The sequence below is a fragment of the Pempheris klunzingeri genome, chromosome 21, assembly GCF_042242105.1.
Source record: "Pempheris klunzingeri isolate RE-2024b chromosome 21, fPemKlu1.hap1, whole genome shotgun sequence".
In the NCBI taxonomy this organism is placed as follows: Eukaryota; Metazoa; Chordata; class Actinopteri; order Acropomatiformes; family Pempheridae; genus Pempheris; species Pempheris klunzingeri.
The window spans coordinates 3,166,788-3,189,581 of record NC_092032.1 but is presented as its reverse complement, the minus strand read 5'-3'; the positions used below and the strand labels follow the sequence as shown (position 1 = coordinate 3,189,581).

The following is a 22,794-nucleotide window of genomic DNA, read 5'->3' as shown; positions in this document are numbered from 1 at the left end:
TGAAACAAAATTATTATGTAGATTTCTTTCATTGCAGTGCCTTTTTCAGTGGTATCTATGCAAAATGCTGTGTAAAAATATTCCGATTGAATTTTGCCATTGGAATCCCAAATGGAGATTTGTACACTCTGGGTTGGTCTATCTGACTGCAAGTAAAGCTGATCTAATCCATATTTTTATGTTAACTATGAGTCAAAAGACTATGTGCATGTGAAAGGTGTCACCTGTAGTGATGATGACAGCTCCACTGTGAGTCTTATTTGATCAGGATTTGTCCTTTAACTTCCATCTGCGTAATATTGCTAAAATCAGGTCCATCCTGTCTATAGATGGTGCAGAAAAATTAGTACACGCATTTGTCACTTCCAGGTTGGACTATTACAACTCGCTATTATCAGGCTGCTCCAATAAGTCGTTAAAGACTCTCCAGCTGGTCCAGAACGCTGCTGCTTGTGTTCTGATGAGAACTAAGAGAAGAGACCACATTTCTCCTGTACTGGCTTCTCTTCATTGGCTTCCAGTAAAATCTAGAACAGAGTTTAAAATCCTTCTCCTCACCTACAAGGTTCTTAAGGGTCAGGCTCCATCATATCTTAAAGAGCTCATAGTACCGTACTACCCCACCAGAGCACTGTGCTCCCAGACTGCAGGCCTACTGGTGGTTCCTAAAGTCCTCTAAAGTAGTGATGGAGCCAGAGCTTTCAGCTATCAGGCTCCTCTCCTGTGGAACCTCCTTCCAGTTTGGGTTCGGGGGGGCAGACACCCTCTCTACATTTAAGAGTAGACTAAAAACCTTCCTTAGTGATAAGGCATATAGTTCAGGGCTGGATCAGGCCTTGGACCAGCCCCTAGTTATGCTGCTATAGGCTTAGACTACCGGGGGACTCCCATGATGCACTGGGCTCCTCTCTCCTCCTCTTCCTCTCCATCCTGATGCTTCATGTCTCTTTAATGTCTGTTACTAACTTGGTATCTTCCCCGGAGCCTTTCTGTGCTTTTCTCATCTCTCAGGTTCCTGTGGATCCTGGTCCTGGTTCTCCTGCTGTGGTTCTCTGGTTCCTGAGGATCCTGGTCCTGGTTCTCCTGCTGTGGTTCTCTGGTTCCTGAGGATCCTGGTCCTGGTTCTCCTGCTGTGGTTCTCTGGTTCCTGTGGATCCTGGTCCTGGTTCTCCTGCTGTGGTTCTCTGGTTCATGAATCACTGCTGAGGATCATCGTCCACTCGTCATGTTTTTCAATATTAACATACTACTAATTTATTAGTCACATTCCTATTGTTAGTGCTATAGTCACTGCTAGTACGTTGCTGTTTGTGTTTTCTCTCTCTCTCTCTCTCTCTCTGTCCAAACCTCCACCCAACACGGACCCTGACAGAAAGCCCCCCCTCTGAGCCTGGGTCTGTTCCAGGTTTCTTCCCGTTAAAGGGGAGTTCTTCCTGCCACTGTTTCCTAATATAATATCTGATGCTGCTCATGTGAGAATTCTTGATTCTTGTTGAATTCCTGAATCGTTGGGTCTCTCTCTAATTAAAGAGTTTGGTCTAGACCTGCTCTTTATGGAAAGAGTCTTGAGAGAACGCTGTTGAATTGAATTGGCGCTATATAAGTAAAGATTGATTGATTGATTGATTGATTGATTGAAGTGTCCTTGAACAAGACACTGAACCCTAACTAGCTTCAGTGTGTGAAAGAATAGATTCCTCCTGAATGTCATGTAATGTAAAAGCACTCACTATACAAATACAGACCATTTACCATATATTTGTGTTTTAAGTCTGCTGTGTTGCTTGATTGGCAACTCTCAGCTTGTTACTGTCAGGCCTGATAGAAGTTTATCCCACCCAGACTTCCACAAACCTGTGGGTGGCATCCTGTGGAACCACTGATGTGTCTAAGGTTAAGCACGTCACGACCAAAGTCAACCACAATTTAACTCCTATGTGCTTTATTGGTGTAGCTGGCCCTGACCTCTGACCTGACAGTCGATAGATTTCAACATTCCATTAAAAGTGCATCGGCTTTTATCTTGTATGACACACACAGACACAGCTCAACTAGCTCTTTCATAAATGACATCCTCCATGCATCAAAGCCACAAAAAAAAAAAAAAAAAACACTACAGGCCTATCTCCTACACCTCTCACACTGCTCAAACACCAAAGCTGCATCATTCTGACATCAGGCTGCCTCAGATAGGATGTCACACTGTGCTGGGAGGTTGATGATGATAGGAAAGAACTGAAAACCATCCACCAAAAAAAAAAAAAAAAACGAGCAATGAAGCACAAAATAAGCAGTTCAGGTAAATTCAGAGTCATTTTGGACGTTTTGTTTTTTGATCGCTGTACACATTAGTGTAGTCATTGCTCACTGTACACTGGCTATTGGGGGGGCTGTTTGGTCGTATTGATATGCCAGTTGCTCTCCACACCCAGATATTATAACCATGAAGCCTTGGGAAGCAAGATAATAAGAGATGAGACAGTTTTGTAGAAAGTATTATTATTGTGGCGGTCACATTAAAGAACATTACTGAATGCAAAGGCAATTAATTACTGCTTGCATCATCACCCTGGAAAAAGTGTTTAATTATTTTTTGATGCACTCTGTTGCACTCAGCAGGCCTTGTGGAGTGTGCTCAGGCTGACAAAATGGATGCTGGCAGGGAGCCAGCTAAACTGTGGTTTCACTGCCTAATGGCTATTGTACTGGCAGGGCAGATGGTATTTCTTGACAGTGGAGATGCACTGAGGTCTGCCGCCGCAGAGGTGACACCGCTTCGTTTTAAAGGTATTTATTGTTCCTCCAATAATCGCTGTCTGCAGCAGCCGAAACATCGGCACACTACAACATATAAGGCTGGAGATATGGATGTTCTTTCTCCAGCAGATTAAAAGCTGGTCCAGAACCAAAGCAAAGGATGTCCTCCAAACGAGACAGCAGACAGTGTTTTAGAAAGTCCACTCTTCTTCCTCGAAGAATTCAAGTCTGCAATACGCTGAGTTTATCCATTTAGTCAGTTGTAATGCCTGTACGTTTGATTTGTGTCATGATGGTCAACAAGGCCAAAGCCTTCTAAACCCTGACTGAAAAATATATATGGTGGTCTAAAAATAGTCACATTTCATTTTTAATCACCAATATATATATTTGCATATAATGAAATAAAAAAAGACACTGGGTTCAGCCTGTTAGCCGTCTATCAGTTGCTGGCTATTTGACAGCGTGGTCCGAGATTACGGCGTGTCGGCCTTTGACTAAACCGCTTGGGAAGAAGGACAGACGGCGTGAGAGGGTCAACAGACTTTGACACAGATCAGAAAACAGTCATGTGAACGGTGATTTGTCATCATCAGGGCAATAAGTACTTGCAGTTTGAAAGACGTGCTGTAGCTATCTGAGGACACTGTATTTTTAGGATCTGTGGGACAGCTTACATTCTACAGTTACGAGCCAACACTTGATAACTACTGCTATCAAAGAGGCTGATTCCAGTATCTTTTTCACCCAGCGCATTTACATCAGTCTTCCAATCTACACCATAAAATACACCTACACCTGTTCTACACCTACACCTGTTGTCTTTCAAATGACAAATTACCATTCACATGACTGGTCTATGTCGTCTATTTGTGACAGAAGCCATGTCAAGCTGCACAGAGCTGATCTAGCCGGGCAGGAAGTCAGACACGGGATCAGCACTGAATATCCAGTCAATTTTCAGAATAAAACACCTCGTGCAGACTCCCGGCCACTGGCACCTTTTAATAATATAACCTACTCTCACATAGCAGAAGCACCTAAATCAAGAGAAAAATGACCGAATCAACAAAATCCGAACACGTACACGGAATCAGGCAGGCAAAATGCTCCGCTTGTGAAACACCCCCCAGTGGGGCATGAAGCCACGTGGATGGACGGAACAAAACCGCGTCACTGCCAGAGCGAGATGCAAATGCAACCAGTGGAATCAAGACATCACTGCAGGGCGGGGGGGGGGGGGGCGTCCGGAGCCGTTCCCACAGAGGCCTGCCCTCGTTACCTCCGCATAAAGACGTGTGTGCATGTCTTACATACACAATGCAAAGAGGAGAGAGAAGAAGTTTAAAGCAACAGACGATGGGAGCGCTAACCAAATCACACGTTTGAGTCGTTATCTGGAACACAGCAGCTCTAGTCTGATGTTCTGGCTTCTTTGAAAACAAAACACTGACTCCATCCTGTCATCAAACAAGCGTGGCACGCTGAGTCAGTGTATTGGTGTACTTACATGTGACGGTCCAGGAGAAGCTATCTTGTTTTCACAGCGGGGCTCCAGATCTTTTTGTATCTAGAATTTCTTTGATCTCTCTTAGGCTATGAAATGTTTTCATATTGTGCAATAGGGTTTTTTTTTTTTGTGAGAGACGATTTATGGATGATGAAATGTCACACTTTGTCCATAGAGCTATAAAAAAAAATCTGTTTTAAATTTCAATGTCATTTGGTCTGTTAGTAATTTCAAAAACAACAAACAATAACATGTTGCAGTTACTTCCAACAAAAGAACGGATTTGTACCAACATTCTAACATTCTAACGCTTTTGACTGTGGTCTTCTGAGCTTTTTCTCAACTAAATTATTACAGCTGATTTGCTGATGAATAGTGTTTTTATTCAATTTTATCCAGCATTTGAATACTTTTAGGTAAAGATTTAAGACTTATTTAAAGTAATAAGTGTATAATAATATGAATAAATATACACAATTGTTTTTGAACACATTTGTCAAATACAGTGTTGCCCATAAAGTTGAAATAGTTGTTCAATACCCCCAATCTTGTTAAAGCCTGAATACACAGTTTGCAAAGGTTCATTGTGGTTTAAGTTTCACTGTGATCTGTTTGGAAGAGTTTGATCAATAAAGTTGAGAAGATATAAACTTTATTTATCAAGAATAAATCACATTGTCACAATCATTTCATGAGAAGAGGTCAAAAACATTTTAGTCCAACTTTATGGGCAACAGTGTATTTAGTGGCTAACGGTACGAGTATGAACTCATCTTAATAAAATCACAATATATTCATAATACTAAAATATCAACATTAAAATCAATATATGACTTTAGCAACGATGGTGAAAAGATTCATTCTTGGGTGTCGGACTAATCACTAATCACTAATCACCTGTCAAAGTCAGTTTTATGTTTAACTCTGCTTTTCTTGTTAATTACCATAATTAATTCAGTGACTCAGTAGTTTTTAACTAGAATGTGGATTTGCATGTATAAATACAGAGAATTCTACTATTCTACTTCTTGTAACATATCTGTTGAAAAAAAAAAAAAAACGTGTGAAGAACAATAAAGAGCCAAACTGCTGATGAATCAGATAACTGGAGTCAACATCACACATAATTATGTGCTATGATGTTTCTTATATATCATATTGTCTTTTCAGGAGAGTGGTGCTTCAATTTCTCTTCTTCTTTCTTGTATGAATAATATAAATACATAAAGCGATGGGTTGTAATATGTAATATATACTGTCTGATGTTGTTTGGCTTAATCTTAAATAATCTTCATGGGATGCTTAGAAAAACTGCATCTACTCAGACAGTGTGTTGAGTAATACTGAGTGTTTTCATATCTTTACAGAGTCAGATACACGTTATAACTCAGTTTTGACCAAATATTTAGTTCCTTTTTAGGGCGTCGGGGTGTTTATTTCTTTTTTCAAAACCTAAACATACATATTTAGTTGCATATATTCACGTTATTGATTAAAAAGTACGATTTGAAACCAAGTTTCCACAATGTTAATTCTTCTTAGAGGGTCCCTGCATGTTCAGTTTGGAAGCGAAGTGGTTTCAGCACCATGGACAGCTGCAGCACATCTGGCTAAACTTTAGAACTCTTTGTCTTTATTCCATTTAGTTTCAAGGTCAAATTACTGATTCACAAGAACTCCGACTCGCCATGGGTGCCCTGGAAGGGTTATTAGCTGCTGTAATTAATCCCACTGTCCATAGCCTAACCCCGACCCCGTAACTTTGGAAAATAACCTCTTGATTTGTGCAGCTCACGCTGTCGAAGCCTTGTGTGATCTTCAGCTGAACTTTAGCGTTTTATTCCCTCACTGTGCTGAAACCGCGTCAGGAGGGCGTCTCTCCCCACCCTCCCAGTATGGACAGGAGGCTCCAGTATGATCATGTAAAGCCTCCATCCATGTCTTTCCTCATCACTCAGTCCTCGCCCACTTCTCTGCTGCACCCAAAATCCTTAAAAACAATTAGTGGCCAACATGAACAGCAGTGCAAAGCTACAGATAGATGGAGGATGGCTCTACTTTCTCACAAATAACTCAGTACTAATGAGCTTTTTTTTTTTTTTACTACAACACATGTTGGAATAATTCCACGGGAATAATTCACAGAATGCATAAAAATAAAATAAAATACAACAGTGGTTTTGCAACAACTCTGGATCTGCAGCTCAGAAATGAACAGAAACACGTATCAAAGATGCATGAAGTCTATAACTTCTTCTAGTGCATCATTACCACACTGTAGTGGCCCACATCAGGGTGGATGTGTTACCAGGTGTGACTGGATACTCAAAGAGCAGTAGTGAGTCTGCAGTGGAGTAGAGGACAGCGGGGAGCAGTGATTATCCAGCTGACTTACGACCAGTCACTTTAATACCTCTGCCCACAGACACTTGTGTTGATGGAAGAGAGAAAAGCGCTTATCCCAAAAGGATGATCCCTGATTGGTCCCTAAATCAATTAGGAGCAAATATTAGGAGTAGCACCATTGCAACAAAGGGCAAAATGTTCTCAGTCTGCCCGGGAGACTAATAACACTCCGGCATGATCTCCTCTGTCTTGATGACCCAGTACATGCTGTGCTCGCCCTGCACTTTGGGTCACCGGTCCACCCCCCCCCCTACTTGTTTGCTCCCATCTAATGCTACAATATTGTTCTCCAGCCTCTTAGATTGGCAGCTGGAGTGTCTCCTGACTGCATAAGCGCTCAAGAGTTGGACACACCCACTCTAAATAACCAGCACCAGTCTGGATACTTTAACTCTGCGCGGCTTGGAGACCTCTTCTGTTTGGGCTTCTGTTGTGTTCATACTTTGGTTTGGTCGGAGAGAGAGCCTTGTAAAGCATCTGTCATTTGAAAAGTGCAATGCAACAAAACAAAACTCCACATCGTACGTCTTTTCATTCTAGCAAAAATATTCTATCCAACCCACCCACCCCTCACACACACACACACACACACACACACACACACACACACACATCCTCAGTAAAGATGCAGCCATTTGATGCCGAAATGTGCAGCGCATTTTAAATCAAGTGGTCAAGGTGACAGAGAGAGGCCGGATAAGGACTAGATTTGCAGAGGTGTGGAGTGTGTGTGTGTGTGTGTGTGTGTGTGCGTGTGTGTGTGTGTGGATGCCACAGTGATCCACTAGACTGACGTCTCTCCGGTAGCGCAGACGAAGACCGCAGCCCGGTTATTCTACAGACTCCAGTTCAGCCAGCCAGTCGACAGTCTCTCGCGCGGAGAGGCAGAGAGGGAGATAAAAAAAAAGAACTTCAGGCAACGTCAAGCTGTAGTTTTTGCAGCATGTTCCACCTTCGGCGATCTCCGTTTAAACCCACTCGCCCGGCAACTGTTTGATTTTGCTGGTGTGTTTGACTTGATTGCTTTTTCGGGGAGAAAAAAAAAAAAAAAAAAACCCGCCTGTTTACCCCCTTACGGCTGATGTAAAAAAAAAAAAAAAAAACATCTTATCTATCCTGGAATGATGTGGACCTCTCATGATACTGTTGGATTTGTTTTCTTGGCCGGATTTTGTGTGCAATTGGGATCCTCCCTTGAAGGTAAGAGTTGCATGTTTTCCTACCAAACAGTGTGTGTCGGTGTCACCGCGTCGGGCTGCTGCGCTCCGCTCCGCTCCGCCTGGAGAGAGGAAGTGTTAAAAGTGCGCAGCCTTTCTGGAAAGCAAAGGAGGCTGTTAGGAGCAAAACGCGAAGTGTTTGAAGTGAGATGGATTGTAACGAGCCCAGAAAGAGGGAAAAGCAAGCTCACGATGAAAGATGAAGGTTTTTTTTATTATATATATAAAGGCTACCCCGTGATGACGAAAAAAATGCAACTGGTGATTGTTTGAAATCAAGTCTTTTCACATCTTGTGGGATGTTTTTCTCGCATTTTCTTTCGTGCCAGACATGAGATTGAGCCGTTGAAGAGAGGTATAAGTTCTCCTTAAGAGGCTCCACGCATGAGAAAGTGAGCGGTGAGCCGCAGGCTTCAGCACCGCGGACAGCTCCTGTCGTGCGGCCGTGCGCGGTGCTGAGGGAGACGGTCCCTCGGTCTGTGCGCCCTGCTTCATCTCCATCACATTACTACTTCCACACTGCCTGTTTTTTTTGCTCGTCTTCCTTCTCACAGACACATTCCCAAACGCAAAAGAAAGCGCACAGATCTATAAATATATCCTCAACCTGGCTGTAGCTCATCACACAGACGTGATGGTTTGATATTAAAGTTTTGCAGCATGAATATGCATCACTCTCTTTTTTTTTTTTTTTTTCTGCTTCAGGCAATATTCCCCTTTTTTGTTGTTGAAAACCCCCCCTTAATGATCATCTGATCATGCTTTCTCTTGGCGCCTCCGTGTGTCATTGCACAAGAGCCAAGTTTATTTAGTGTTTCATGGCGCGCACAAAGTGTCCGTCAGCGGCGACACAATCAAAACATCGAATGGGGAAATTCACCCCCCCCCCCCCCTCCTCCCTCCTCCCCTCACCAACACCACCCCCACTGCCATAAAACCTCGACCTCATAATACTCATGATTTAATATCTGAATTATGATGCCATGTTGCGACTGTGCGTTATGTAAATTCCAAATGAAGACGCGTCAGTATCCGTGACTGGGGGTTGCGTGTGTGTGTGGGGAGGGAGGGAGGGAGGGAGGGAAGGGGGGGAGTGCATCTCCTTCAATTAAAACAAAAACGCACCTTTGTCAAGCTCCTGCTTCCACTGACACAGCTGCGGACGCGCCACACGCAGGACTGCAGACCACTGGAGTCTGTTATTCGTGGGTATTGCTTTGCGTGTTGAAATCACACAACTGTGCCCATCATATCGAAACAACCTACAACCCCCCCCCCCCACTCCCCAACCCCCGTTCCCCTTCTCTCATCTGCAGGTCGCTTCACGGATCTGCCCTCCAACATGACGGTTAAAGAGGGACAAAACATAGAAATGGCGTGTGCTTTCCAGAGCGGAACCGCGTCGGTGTATTTAGAGATCCAGTGGTGGTTTGTGAAAGCGCCGGAGCCCACTGACAGCGAGGAGGACGTCGAAGCTGAAGAGGTACAAAGAGCCTTTTTTTTTTTTTTCTTTCTCCTTCTCCCCCCCCCCCGTCGCCCCCCCACATCATCATCCAACAAGTACCCGCACCACTACGCACAAGCGCCTTATGTCATCGGTGGTGCTGGTGGAGCAGCAAACTTCTCACTGACCTCATTCTTCACATGAAACAACAAGTTATGACCTTCAAATAGATCAAGCTGCTGCCTGGAAGTGATCACAAACTTCATGCACAGTTAGTTACTTTAACTTGAGTGTGACCCCCCCCCATGATCATCAGTTCAATGTAAAAGTTGGAGGTTTGCAGCTTGTTTTAAATATATATATATATATTTATGTCCCTTCTCTCCTTCAAACAGTTAAATGATAATTCCTCCACACACTGAGCAGGGAGCAGAAAAAAACAATTATCAAGGACTAGTGTGGAGGGGGGGGGGGGCTCATTCTGGATATTAATTACGTAATAAATGAAGTAAATGAGCCTGACTATTCATGACTGGATAAAACGTGGCTGAATCAATACAGCTAAAGCATATTCTTGTATATTGCCTCATTAAACAGTGCATTGACATTCTGACATTGCTGTTGCATTACTGCTGCCTGTGAGAACTTCCCTCGCCCCCCCCCCCGTCCCCCACCGCCCCCCCGAATAATGATTTGGCTGCTTTGTGGGTGAAAGCGTCTAAATGTGTTTATTGCATTCAAAGGGATGGAGATGACTCACTCGCGTTTTGTACAGCAGGTAGCTGCATGTCAAGATTTGGAAGGGCTGGTGTATTGTCATGACAGACATCAAATGGTGCTCTTTCTATTTTTGTGACAAATAGGAAGAAAGATGTGTGTGTGTGTGTGTGTGTGTGTGTGTGTGTGACAGGGGTTGGTTGGATATCCATATGGCTTTAATTATTGTTCCATTGTTGCGGGGGGCTCTCATCGAGGCGTCGGCCAGGCTTTGATGTGGGTTTGATCCCACGTGACTCTTGGATGTTGGGCTGAAGTGGCCTATTGATGCAGACATCACATTGTTGCCCGCATTTCTTATCAGGGTTGGCTGTTTGAAATGAAAGCCGCTGTGTGTGTGTGTGTGTGTGTGTGAGTGTGTGTGTGAGAGAGAGAGGGGGGGGGGTGTTTGTCCTGTAGTGTTGCAGTTTGAATGGGAACAGAGTCAAGGCTGTGTGAAAGATGCTGCTTAGGGAAGCAGCTGGTCTCCTGGAAATTTAGAGGAAATGAGCACGATGTCTTAGAATGCAAATATGTATGCAAATATAAGCTGCCAGCTTGAAACAAAAAAAAAAAAAAAAAAAAAAAAAAGAGTTGTCGGATTTTTTGAAAAGATGACATGAAAAGAGGAACGTCGAGAAACAGACAGCAGTTTCACACTGAAATGCTGCTGCAGAGGGAAAGTAAGTGCCGGGCTGACGGGTGGGTGGATACTTTATCTTCAACTCTCTGTGACCCACGATCAATTCTCAGCTAGACAAATGAATCTCTTACTGTGAGGCCGCCGTCCTTCTCTGCTACAATCATTTGCATTCAGTTCATTTTTGAAAATTATATAAGTGTTTCAGTCATATCACAAAGGAAAACAATGAAAAGTAGAGACACCTACGCCAAGAAGTGTACCGAGCCACCTACCTGGTGGAGAAGGTGGTTGTAAAATTCCTTTTTTTTTTTTTTTTAATTTCACACACAGCCCCATTGTTTTGCTTGGGCATGTCTTGACAAAGCATATAACTCCCGTGTCAAATCAATGGAAAGCTGATATCAGACAACAATACAAAAACAGGTTTTTGACCACTCCAGTCTTTTGAAGTGTGCCTGGGTCCACCAAAGTCGGCAAGAAATAGATAGATAAGACTTTCTTGATCCACCATTGTGGGGAAATCTGCATGTTACAGCAGCAACAGAGGCAGGGGCAAGATAGGCATGGATAGAAAAAATAAGCAATAGTAGGAAAACAGGACAGACTGATGGAAATACAATAACTAGATTAATAACAGTAATGAATATTTATACTATGTACCCCTTTAAAACAAGAGGACATTACTACAACAAGAAAAAATACAGTAATATGAGTAAATAAATGATTATCTGGTGATATCTGTATATCTAAAAAACACATTTGATTGAGCTCCATCATGTCTAACACAACGTTTAACTAACTAACTCACTAAACCACTGGAGAAGTCCTAGTACTCTTTATTCCCAAACAATATAATTCATCCCTTTAACTCCACTAATAAAAGTTACAGTGTGCTCATGTTTGTGACCGACCTGGGATTGTACTTTTTTTCTCAATTCTGGGTGAATTCCATATCACACAACACTGGAACACTGATCGAATCTTCTTTTTTTGTCTTTTTGAGACAAAAACCCAAAGTTGGTGAACTACAGATCCCTCACAGGTCCTGCACCTCCCTCATGAACTAATAATTGATGAATACATTAATTCAACTAATATGTTGAATTTACAGACCAAGACCGAATGCAGACAATTTATTAGTCCAAATATGCTCGAGACGACCTCTCTGAGACGCTCTGTGGATGGAACGGTCCCATCTGAAAGTGTGACGTGTAAAAAAAACTAATTTGGTTATCAGGTTAATATATTTCACATTGATTTAAACCTCATTTCTAAGCAACAAAAAAAAAAAAAAAAGAGGGAGAGGGTGTTTATTCGCACTGGAGGTGAGGGAATGAGGTGAAGATGTATCTTTAAAATATAAATCGCCCTATAGGCACAGACCCTTGTCTCATCCACAGTGAGATAGCACTGAACCTCTTTAATGGGCTTAAAGGTTGGAGAATCATCTTAGCCTTCTCCTTGTGACAGTATCACATATATATCCTGTTAAACCCCCTCTTAATGTGACACCTCTGAGCGCGTGCGTGAGGGTACCGACACGCTGCATTTGTATTTACACTCTTTAAACACACACACACACACACACACACACACACACACACACACACACACACACACACACATTTATATGTACGCTGTCGGTTTTTGTTTTTTTTTAACCTGAATATCCAATTTATATGGTGCATTGCTTCTTCTTATGTAGAACGTTTATCTGTATTATCCCTGCTAGAAGGAAAAATCAAATAAATAAATGGGTGCAGCATTTCAGCTAATGAAAACATTTCAAATGGCTCATGTATTATTATTTCATAGAGACTCCCCCGAAGTTTAGACGTTTAGTATCTATGAATATACATATATATATATATATATATATAGAGAGAGAGAGAGATAGATATATATATATAAATACATACATACACACACACACATATATATATATATATATATGGGGATATCCACTTTCACCATGTTTATTAATGAATGAGGTTAGGCCAGGGTTAGGTCTTACGGCTCACGGTTGTGTTTAGATAGCATTCTGCTTACGGACGGAGAGTAAACATTGTGGTTTGGGTAAAAGGAAACCGGTTTTAGCGAACAATTAGCTGCATGTAAGTTTGTTTATGAATAAATATAAGAAAAAAAAAAAAAAAGCATGTTTGATGTTCCTCTAAGATCAAATTTGTATCAAAGGAAAATGAGATCCATAATGTTCAGGCCATTTTGTGAGAATGTGTGAGGCTGCACTGGACATAGATTAGAGAGAGGGAAGCATGTCAATAGAGGAAGCTGCTGCTTGGCTCCAGCCTGGCAAATGATTTCTCCTTCTCAGATTATAAATGCCGCGGTGCCAGTTCATAATTATCCACAAACACAGAGAGACGGAAACAAAATATTCACACCTCCGCGACAAAGAGGATCCGTCCCGCTGACGGGATTTGCTACACTTGTGATGTTGTTGATTCTAGTCAAAGAGTAAAGATGCACAGATATAGCAGAGCGTTAGCGTGAGCTAAACATGTGCTGTTCCAGAGCAGGAACAGATTGCTGCTGAAGCAATGGGTCGTCGCTCTGTGCGGCATTTCGACATGCAGTTTGTGCAACAAAACGAGACGGGACATGATTATGTAGTCTGAAAAGTAGCTCTCGAGATTCTAATGTCGTGCACAGTTATTCTATGTGTTTGAGGATGAAGTTCGCAGCAGTGGAGGTGATTTGTTAGAGGGCTTATGTAGCACTTCTGGTAGTTAGCTCCCATTAAATAACTTGATGTGTGCTCCTTTGTGGCTATTCGGCCTCCATCGGGTTGTTTCTGGTTTCCTCGTGTACTCCATTACAAGTCATGTAACCTCTGGACCAGCGGTTTCCCAACCTTTTTTAATTTGTTCCCCCTTAAAGTGAAGCAGCATGCACTTGTGACCCCAATCCTGTCTCCTAGAAATTATATTTCTATGCTCCTAATATGTTTTGAAGGAAACTCAATTGCTGCCTGCAAACGTGTTTACTGCCAAAAACTTTTTTAATCATGAAAGTGCTACGTTCTCGTCCCACTCATCGGGAAGAGGTGATGGTGAGCACGCACAAACAAGACCTTGACATTAGAATCAAGGTTTGCATCCAGAGTCCGGCATATGGTTACTTCCAGGCACGAAAGCATAAGTTTGGTTATAAATTGATAAGGAAAATGCTTCTTTTCTTGTGCTTCAAAACACTGTTCATGATCTATTACAGTCTGTCCCCTTAGCCAACCTTAAACACGAGTCGTGAATGCTATTTATATAACGTTAATTATGCTGTAGTCGCTATGGCTGTGAGAAATATTGTAGGAAAACAAATGAAATATGTTGTCAGGAAACATTTTGCAAATTTGATCATTATGACAATTTTGCGACTGCAGATTTTCTCACTAAAATATATTTTCCTGTTATGTGTAAAACAGCATCATTTGTTTGGCATTTTGCTCGCCAGACTCATCACAGGTGCCGTATGCCGCATTTGCTCACAATGTAAAATTCTTGGCAGAGGTAAACCAGCCAGTAGATGAAAAAAGTAAGAAAAAAAAAGTTAGAACAAATACAATACAAATAAACAAGCCCCACGTTGGATACCACCACTCGCACCTTCTCCACATCTCGAAAGAAAACTCCAATATAAGTTATATCATATCTTATCATATCATGACAAGACAGAGTCTACAGGTAGATGCTGGGGTGGAGGTGAATGAGCAGCAGCAGCAGTAGCAGTAACATCAGCTACAACAGGGATATACCTATAACATCTATACCAAGTAAAACATGAAGTGTTTCCTCATTTGGTGTAACAACGTTCATTTACACATTGTGTCACCGTTACCGAGGAGGTAGATCCAACAAGTCAACAAGACTCCAGGCTAAGAGAGAGTCCTAGCAAACTGAAGTTGGCTGAATTATCTCGCAGGTTTCATTTCATTGTGATCCAAACATTATCATGAAATGCAAAATTTGAATCTTCAACTCATTTGAAAATACAAACAAACAGGTGTGGTGATGGTGCGTTACTATTTCTCTCTTTGATTTTGCAGTCACATCTATCATTTGTCTTCTTCCATCACATTTGATTTCCCGTCCAACTTGTGTGCACAAAGCTGTTTCAGGAGCCTCGAACTGAAGCCTGCGATGACATACGGAATAGTTATGACCCAAAAGCGTAAATCACCTCGTGCTGGACATTGTATATGCCAGATCCACTGAGCCTATCTAACCACCTCAGATCAGTTCAATCTGTAGTTACTCTTGTGATGTCATGCACACACGACTCAGAGGTGAAAACATGGTGGAGGTAATAAATACACCCACACTAAATAAGTACACCCCGAGGCTGTCAATTTCTGCTTTGCTGCTTCGACCTCCATCATAGAATCAGAAAGCATAGAAAGAACAGAGCACGGCCTCCTGGGTAATGGTAACAGCTGAGGGCTATGTCACACATGGTGGACGAAAAAGCCTCATTTCCATGTATTTCAATTTGAAAACACATTACCAGACTCCCCCTTTAGGTTTCAAACCCCTCTTATTCTGAAGAGGTGGATTCCATTCTTCTCGGGGTTTGATCCCTCTTTTTTTTATCCAGCTAATCTGACTGCTATTGTTTGCCATGAGATCAATTTATTGAGTAAATCTTTACAATCCTGTCCACTGGTAATTCTATTTGGTGTGGGATTATGTTACAATACAAGGGGAGAAAAAAAAAAAAAAAAAAAAAGCAGCAAAGCTGAGCCACATCTGTGAAGGTAACTCTTCTGATCCTTTCAGCCACTACTTCAGTGTGCAGCCGCATATTTAAGGTGCCGTCTAGTTTGAGAATGAATACATCAAAAATATTAACAGCTTAGAGTCAATTAAATGTGTATGTGTCAAAAAGCTACACCTTGACGGTATGAATTTCAAAAACCGGATCAAGCTAAAGCACAAAGAATCGGAGCTAACGCTGGAGACTCGACGCAGATATGTGCTGTTTAAAAATTCATGTTGTATTTTATTCCTCAAATACCACCCGGAGTGCATGAATGGCTAGACTGCTGCTGGATTCAAACCTGGCTTTACCTGACCTGAGATATTCTTAAAAGGCTGTGTGATGTATCTTTAAAAGTGAGATGGATTTGAAAAAAAAAAAAAAAAAAAAAAAGGTAAGCTGGCATGATGCAAGGCTCCCCTCAATCATTCCCAGCAATAAAAATAGGGATCAGCTGAGGCCTGCGGTCAGAATACAAATGTCCATTACATGAAACATCCGCCAACACACTGACTAAAATGCTCTCAAGCCAAAGTGAGCTTTCCCTCTCTTAACAAGTGACTTTTTAAATCCAGTGGGTATAACAGCAAGGAAGCATAAAATCCATCGGCTGCCGTGCTCTCTCAGTGACCTTACTGTCTGCCTCTCTGCCCCTCCATCACCGCCTGGCTGCTGCTCGTGCAGCCTTCTCCCAACACTCTCGCTGAGATAACTGCGGTGGGAGTCAATATGATGGTAACCGCTCTCATCAGCACCGCCGCCCGCCTATGCACACACACACACACACACACACACGCGTCTGTAATGATTGTAATGATTTCCAAACGGTTCGCAGTGAATATGAGTTCTCCGCGGGAGGTGGCTGTTTGTGTGTGAGCGTGCACCGGCACATGAAAGAGCTGGCTGCTCTCATTTTGGGCTTGCAGACCGTGGACCTCGTGCTGTCAGGCTCCACTAAAGTCATCAGTCATGGACGGAAGGCTTCCTTTTGAAATCACTGGAAGTTGCTTCATTACTGCGTGTGCCGCTAGAACAGTCAAAAAAGTTAGCGTAATACTTTAGAATGAAATAAATCCAAATAACTATACAGTGGTACGGCTTTTGTATACTTTGTATGGCCCTCATTTTACTCTTTGATATTTTGAAAGGACTTATTGGTACAAAAAAAGGTTTGGAATTGGTCCAGTTGATCACCTCAGCTGTGCAGCTGTGGCTGAGTTCCTTGTTGCATGTCATACCTCCCCATTCTATGTTTGAGTGGGAGGGCTGCTACATGTTTTGCTAATCTGCTAAATGAGTTAATAATTTAACGTAGGGTTTTGGTGAGGGTTTGTTGCTCATGGAGGGCGGCAGGCCGATGTCTAGCGTGACCCGCAGCCAAACTGCAACATTGGTGACATTACTGCTTTATGCAAATACAATGTAGAATGAAATGATTTCATTGGCTACATCAAAAGAAGCTCTCTGTCTATGTAGATGAGGGACCAGCAGCGTCCTGGTTTATGCACTAACATGTAGCGAGCGCAATTTACAGAACAGATCTATCTGCTGTAGCAGGTAAACTCAAAATTATGCATTTGGGAACTATTTTTAGTGGCGAATGAATCCACTATTGGAACTCTATTGGCACAGAGGAATACGACACATCAGGGTTTGGATAACCACGTACACAATACTTCTTAGTATGATCCATTTAGTATTTGGGTCTTTTTGTAGTCAATAAGTGAGAAAAAGAAGAAAAAAACAGAAAGGGAATCTCCAGATTTGTGGTTTAATATGTAAAAAAAAAAAAAAAAAAACTAAACTGCTGAAGCACATTGTGAATGATGTACAAAGGAAATACTGGAGAAAGGTTAAGCCAAGGTTTTCTAGTTAGAGGGCATTTATTCTCTCATGATGGTGATGGAGCGACTGTTATGGAATATGATTGACTGTTCAGGTGTCGGAGAGGATGACAGACGGAGCTCCGTCAGCCGACTGTGCAATATCTCAGGAAAAAAAGAAGCCACAGCTATACTTCTCCATATTGATAAATCTGATGATTCAGATGCCTGTCTGCTTTCCTCCTCTTTGAAAATCAAAGCACCGGAAAGGCTCGTCGGACGGACATGCGATACGACCGTGATGCATTTTGAAAGTTGGAGGTCACACGGAAGCTTTTTACTCTTTCAGGGATTTTAATTGTGTTTGCATATTTTTTTTTTATTTGGTCTGCCCCTTTATGGTATTTTGGAACTCCTCCAGCCCTACAAGAGCTGTATTCTTCTGTCTGTAGCATGGTCTTATCTCACATGAAGACAATTTATCATTAAATGCATTAGAATATGTACATTTTACATTTGAGTCAGGAAATAAGGTTAAGAGAAAAGGCTGCAATTTGTCTTCTTTTCTATTTGTGCAAACCACATTTCTTCCTTCTGAACTCTCCTCTCTAACATGGCAAGAAAAAACCCCGCTGTGCAATTTTAAATATTCCTGTTGTTGGATCCGGGACAGCTTCAGCCATGTTGACTCCATTCATGTGCTGTAGAGGAAGCGAAACGATGGAGGGAGAGTTGAAGGGGCAGGCAGATGGAATAACATATGGGAGGTGTGATGCAATAAGAATACAGGATGCCTCTGGGGAAATATCTGGAAGAGATTCATACATGCATGCAAAACAAATCCTTTTTCTTGCCGTCCCATGTGTGTCTGCACAGAACTGTGTGCTGGTCGGGCTGTTTGACATGAGCACAGTCGACTCACAAATCAGGAGCTTGATGTTTCATTGAAGCAAGCCGTCCATGCTCCATAATGAGGGGTGGAGGGCTAACAGCAGTTAGCTAGCTCAGTGGCTAGTGTTAGTGTTAGGTGGGTAGGGCTTTTCAATGCTCTTGCCTTTATGTAGGATTCTGGTTTTCAGAGAGGTGCCGGTGTCGTGGCAGACCAATTGTACATTACAATGGGTGGAACTCTGGTATTCAGCACAAACCCCCCCCCTCGTTTTGAAGTTTCTAGGCCTCTTACAGAGATTAGAATCATTGGAGCATTAGTATGAGGCTTGTGGTTTGAGCCTTGAACCTTTTTGTGTGGGGTTTGCGTGTTCTCCCCATGCTTCTCCAGTACTCCAAAGACATGCAGGTTAGGTTTATTGGTGACTTTAAATTCCTTGGGAATGTGAGCGAGAATGGTTGTCCGTCTCTGTGTGTTGGCCCTGTGGTTGACTGGCGACCAGTCCAGGGTGTAACCCCCCCACCTCTCTCGCCCAATATCAGCTGGGATTGGCTCCAGCTCCCCTGTGTCCCTTAAGGATAAGTGGTATAAATAACGGATGGATGGATAGTATGCTTGTAGTGTTCTTACATTTCAAGAGTGAGTACTGGTCCGTTGGTTATTTGTTTTTATTCCAATGCATTTACACACTTAGATCTGCAGTGAGAGTGTTGTGATCAGTGGTGTTGAGAATGGTACCTTGCCTGGGGCAATTTGGCTATCAGAAATAATGAACAGTTATCTACGATAATTAATAATTATATTGATTAATGGGACGTAGTGAAAAGTCCACCTCGATCGGGGCACCACCTCGATAAACGAGGAAAAAGATTTAAGAAGCCAATTTAAGTGATTCGGTCTCATAAAATACTAAACTATCAATTTGGTATTATGATTAATAATTAACTTAATAACTTCCCAGCAAAATTACCACATCGACAGCTAGTTGAAGGACTTGAGAGTTCTTGACAGAGTAGAGGTTGGCAGTTTTCACTCTTGTACAATATTAGAGAAGACAGCATGTGGATTAAAACATTTATTATAACATTGTAAAATCAAACACACAATAACAAACACTAGGGAGAGTGTGTGTGTGTGTGTGTGAGGCGGTGTGTACATGTGACTAGGCAAAGGAATGTATCAGGGAGGACTACAGAAGGTGGGAGAACCCAATTGGTGACTCCCTAGACTCAGAGGCTCTCAGGGGGGTGAGGGAGAGCTCTGGGAGGAGAGCTGGACTCTCCACAGTCCAGATGATAGATCAGAGAGAGAGAGATCAGTGGGGGAGCTCTGGTTTTGTTGACCTGAGGTTGTAGGGTCATGTGTCCCACACTGGCCAATGGTGGCTGTAAAGCTGAGTCCAGGGGTGAGTTTAGCACATATGTGTGAAAACTTAAGGACTCTGGGAAACTGAGTTCAGAGAGGGAGCCCTTTTTTTTGTTTTTAAAGTTAAAGAAACATGTAGTCTCCACCATAAAATGGTGGAGGGCCCAACGAGAGACTGTATGTGAAGTGATATAACTATTCTCTACACTCTGAGTGATCAGTGCCCTTTGGTCAGCCTCCAACTAGTGACTGGCGAGCACTTTGTACTCAACATATATCTGCCCTCTGATCCAAAAGATCGTCTCACACTGTAATCATATCATGCTCCTTGTGTGGTTGCCAAGGTGGAGTCTATCTCTTGCTGTCCTACATTTTAAACTAAGCTTTTTTTTTAAATATTTTTTTTATCACTCAAAGAATTACATAAATTACAGCTTTTCAAAAACCTTTTTGGTTGAGATGAACAGTTCAGAATTGAATATATAATGATCCAGGAGCAGTAGGAAAATCTAAGCTCAAAACATCTCATAATGTTGTTCATCTGTTTTTCACCCACTCTCATGTATGGGTTTGGTTCACTATTAGAAATTCCTCACTAAGTGTGTAAGTAAAAGTACTTTTCAAAACCTGTGAGCTATCAGCAATTCACATACAATATAATAGAGGGATTTTTAATTCAGTCCTAAATTTAACTGGAAGGCAGTATAAGCCAGTATCTTTGTTGTCTTTGTCGATGATAATGCAGAAGGAACTTTAAACTCTACTTTTTTGCCACAGACAAATATGAACGAAAGATAAGAGGGGATGTAGTTTGGCAGTGTCTCTTAATTAAAAATAATAATGTGACTGAATAACTAACTTAAGGTGTTTTTCACAATTCAACTGAGTGTCAAAATGATCCCAAGGTTTCTGGAAACCAACTTTCAGTTAGAAGCAAAGATACATAAGTGCTGCTAAGAAATCAAAGTCTGATTTGGCACAAAGGGTAGAACTTTGTTGTTTTTTGCGATTCAACTGCAGGAAAGTATGACACATCTGGGCACTAATATCATAATGTGGTCAAATGGATATAAAGGATGGGGGATATGGGAGCGAGGTGTAGTGAGCGGCATTGTTTCCAACGTTGTGTGCTAGGGTAAGGGTTCTTCCCACTGGACTTGCAGAAGGCTGACTGATGAAACCAAAGAAATGCATTAAAGGGAATTCAATGAACTAGCAGTGTCATAAGTGGAGCACAATGATTGTTTTAAGCCTAACTAGAAGCTAAGATTGAAACACATGAAGCAGGCCAGTCTGGACTAAGGCTTCATCTCCATGACTGTTAAAGAAACGATCATCATTGTGACATAACATGAGTCACTTTTTACCAGAATATCACTCCTTACCGGAAGTCTTGCACAAAAATATGTATACTGTAAATATGTAGATTTAAACTATTGACTATTTAAACTATTTAAAGACACAGAGCAACATCATCAATTCATTCAGAGAGAGGTTTCTGGTGACCCGATCATTCCCTATGCATTAGGAGTTGCAGACTTAGAGATCATCCTCATGAGCTTCATCACTGCGAATGACACCGTTCACAATAGACGTGGTAGTTTGCAGCTTTAAATATCATCAGACAAGACGATCATTGTGAACTCTGAGATTTTGAGATCCTATATGTGTCAATCACCGTCAAAGGCAACCGACCATTCACTACCTCGACCCCTCAGCAACATTCTAAAGGAAGTGGTCGCCACACATTATCCCATAGCCTATAGAATCAAATCAATCAGACCTGGTAGGATACATCATACATTAACTGAAGCCAATATAGCTATTTACCAACAGCTTCTCCATAATTTGCCATATTCCTTTTGCTGCTTTAATCAGCAGCAGATAATGACCAGTGATGGCGGAAAAAGGGCTTATATACATCACAGTGGGACAGGAAATTAAAGAGGGATCAGGGAGATGGTTTATCCTTGCTGTTTGATAGCAGAGGCAGATTATAACACATGCTATGATGAATGATGGAGGTGTTAAGGTTGGCTGTTACTTTAGCACCATGGAAATGAGCTTATATACACTGACTATTTTCTTCATGTTGATCTGAATGCACGAGCTCTATTTGACATCTTTTATTGCTGATATAGGAGCGAGGATTACATTGAAAATAGACCTGCTGCCACTGCCTGATGTGTTTCTCGTATGCATTTTGAAGTACCCAAACAGGCAGCCGTGGGTCAGGAGGAAGAACAGGTCGTCCACCGGTGCCGCTGGTTGGATCCCAATCTTCTCCTGTCCTCGTGCTGCAGTGTCCTTGGGACAATTGAAATTTTGAATTTGATAATTTAACTTGTAAAGAGTGGTGTTGCTCTTTTCACTAAAAGTAAAAAAAAAAAAAACCTGAGTACCTCTTCCACCACTGTGAATTATCATACCATTATCAGCGCTTCACTTTTACAGTTAACGATGTTAACCTCCACCTTGGCTTAAAAGCAATCCATAAACCTCCATCGTATTAATCAAAAGAAAAAAAAAAAGATTTAATATGCTTTCTCCGTCCTGCTAGCGGTAAATCATTACACACACTTCTTTTCTTCTGTTATTGGACACAGACTTGTCGTTTTCCGCCCCCAAAGCGTGGAATTCTATGTGTTCTACTTGTACTATTTGTAGGGTGGAGAGTCTACAGCCACAGATACGTGGTTGTAAACAGCACAGTCCCTTCATTGCTTTTGATATCAGCCCCAGTAACCGCTGTGCAGCCGATCCACCAGCAGACAAGAGGGGAGTCAGATCTCATATCTGCTTCTCTCGCTGCAGATAATTCAATCAAGGGATCCTTTTCTGTCACTGTTCTGGTAGACCCTGCTGTTACACTGTCACCAAAAGGAAACCGAATCCATTTGGTGTCACAAAAGCAGTTGTCAGACTCGGAGAAGTACTTTTCAAATTGAATCAGAGGCTTTTCCAAATGCCTACAGATGACACCTTTGATGTCAGCTCTGTTGGAATACTCTTCCATTGATGGAAACATTGCCAAACTCCAGCCCCCCCACATGTTCTGTCACTCTGTGCTGTGCTATCTGACATGAGGATGTGGTTTTGTTTACTTGGATTCTTTTTCTTTTCTTTTTTTTCCTTCAGTTTTGTTAAATGATCATTTATTTACATATTTAATCTTTTTTATTGACATGTTGGGGAAAATGGATGGGTGCCA

At 41.9% G+C, this 22,794-nt stretch overlaps 1 protein-coding gene across 1 annotated transcript in view; it reads left to right on the top strand.

Moving 5' to 3' along the window:
• The first annotated feature begins 7,794 nt into the window (after window positions 1-7,794).
• vstm2a (V-set and transmembrane domain containing 2A) overlaps window positions 7,795-22,794 on the top strand; it is a 62,394-nt gene continuing 47,394 nt past the window's right edge. Inside the window, exons 1-2 of the mRNA XM_070853327.1 lie at window positions 7,795-7,873; window positions 9,207-9,373. Coding sequence (XP_070709428.1) covers window positions 7,795-7,873; window positions 9,207-9,373 — 246 coding nt within the window. The remainder of the gene's footprint in view (window positions 7,874-9,206; window positions 9,374-22,794) is intronic.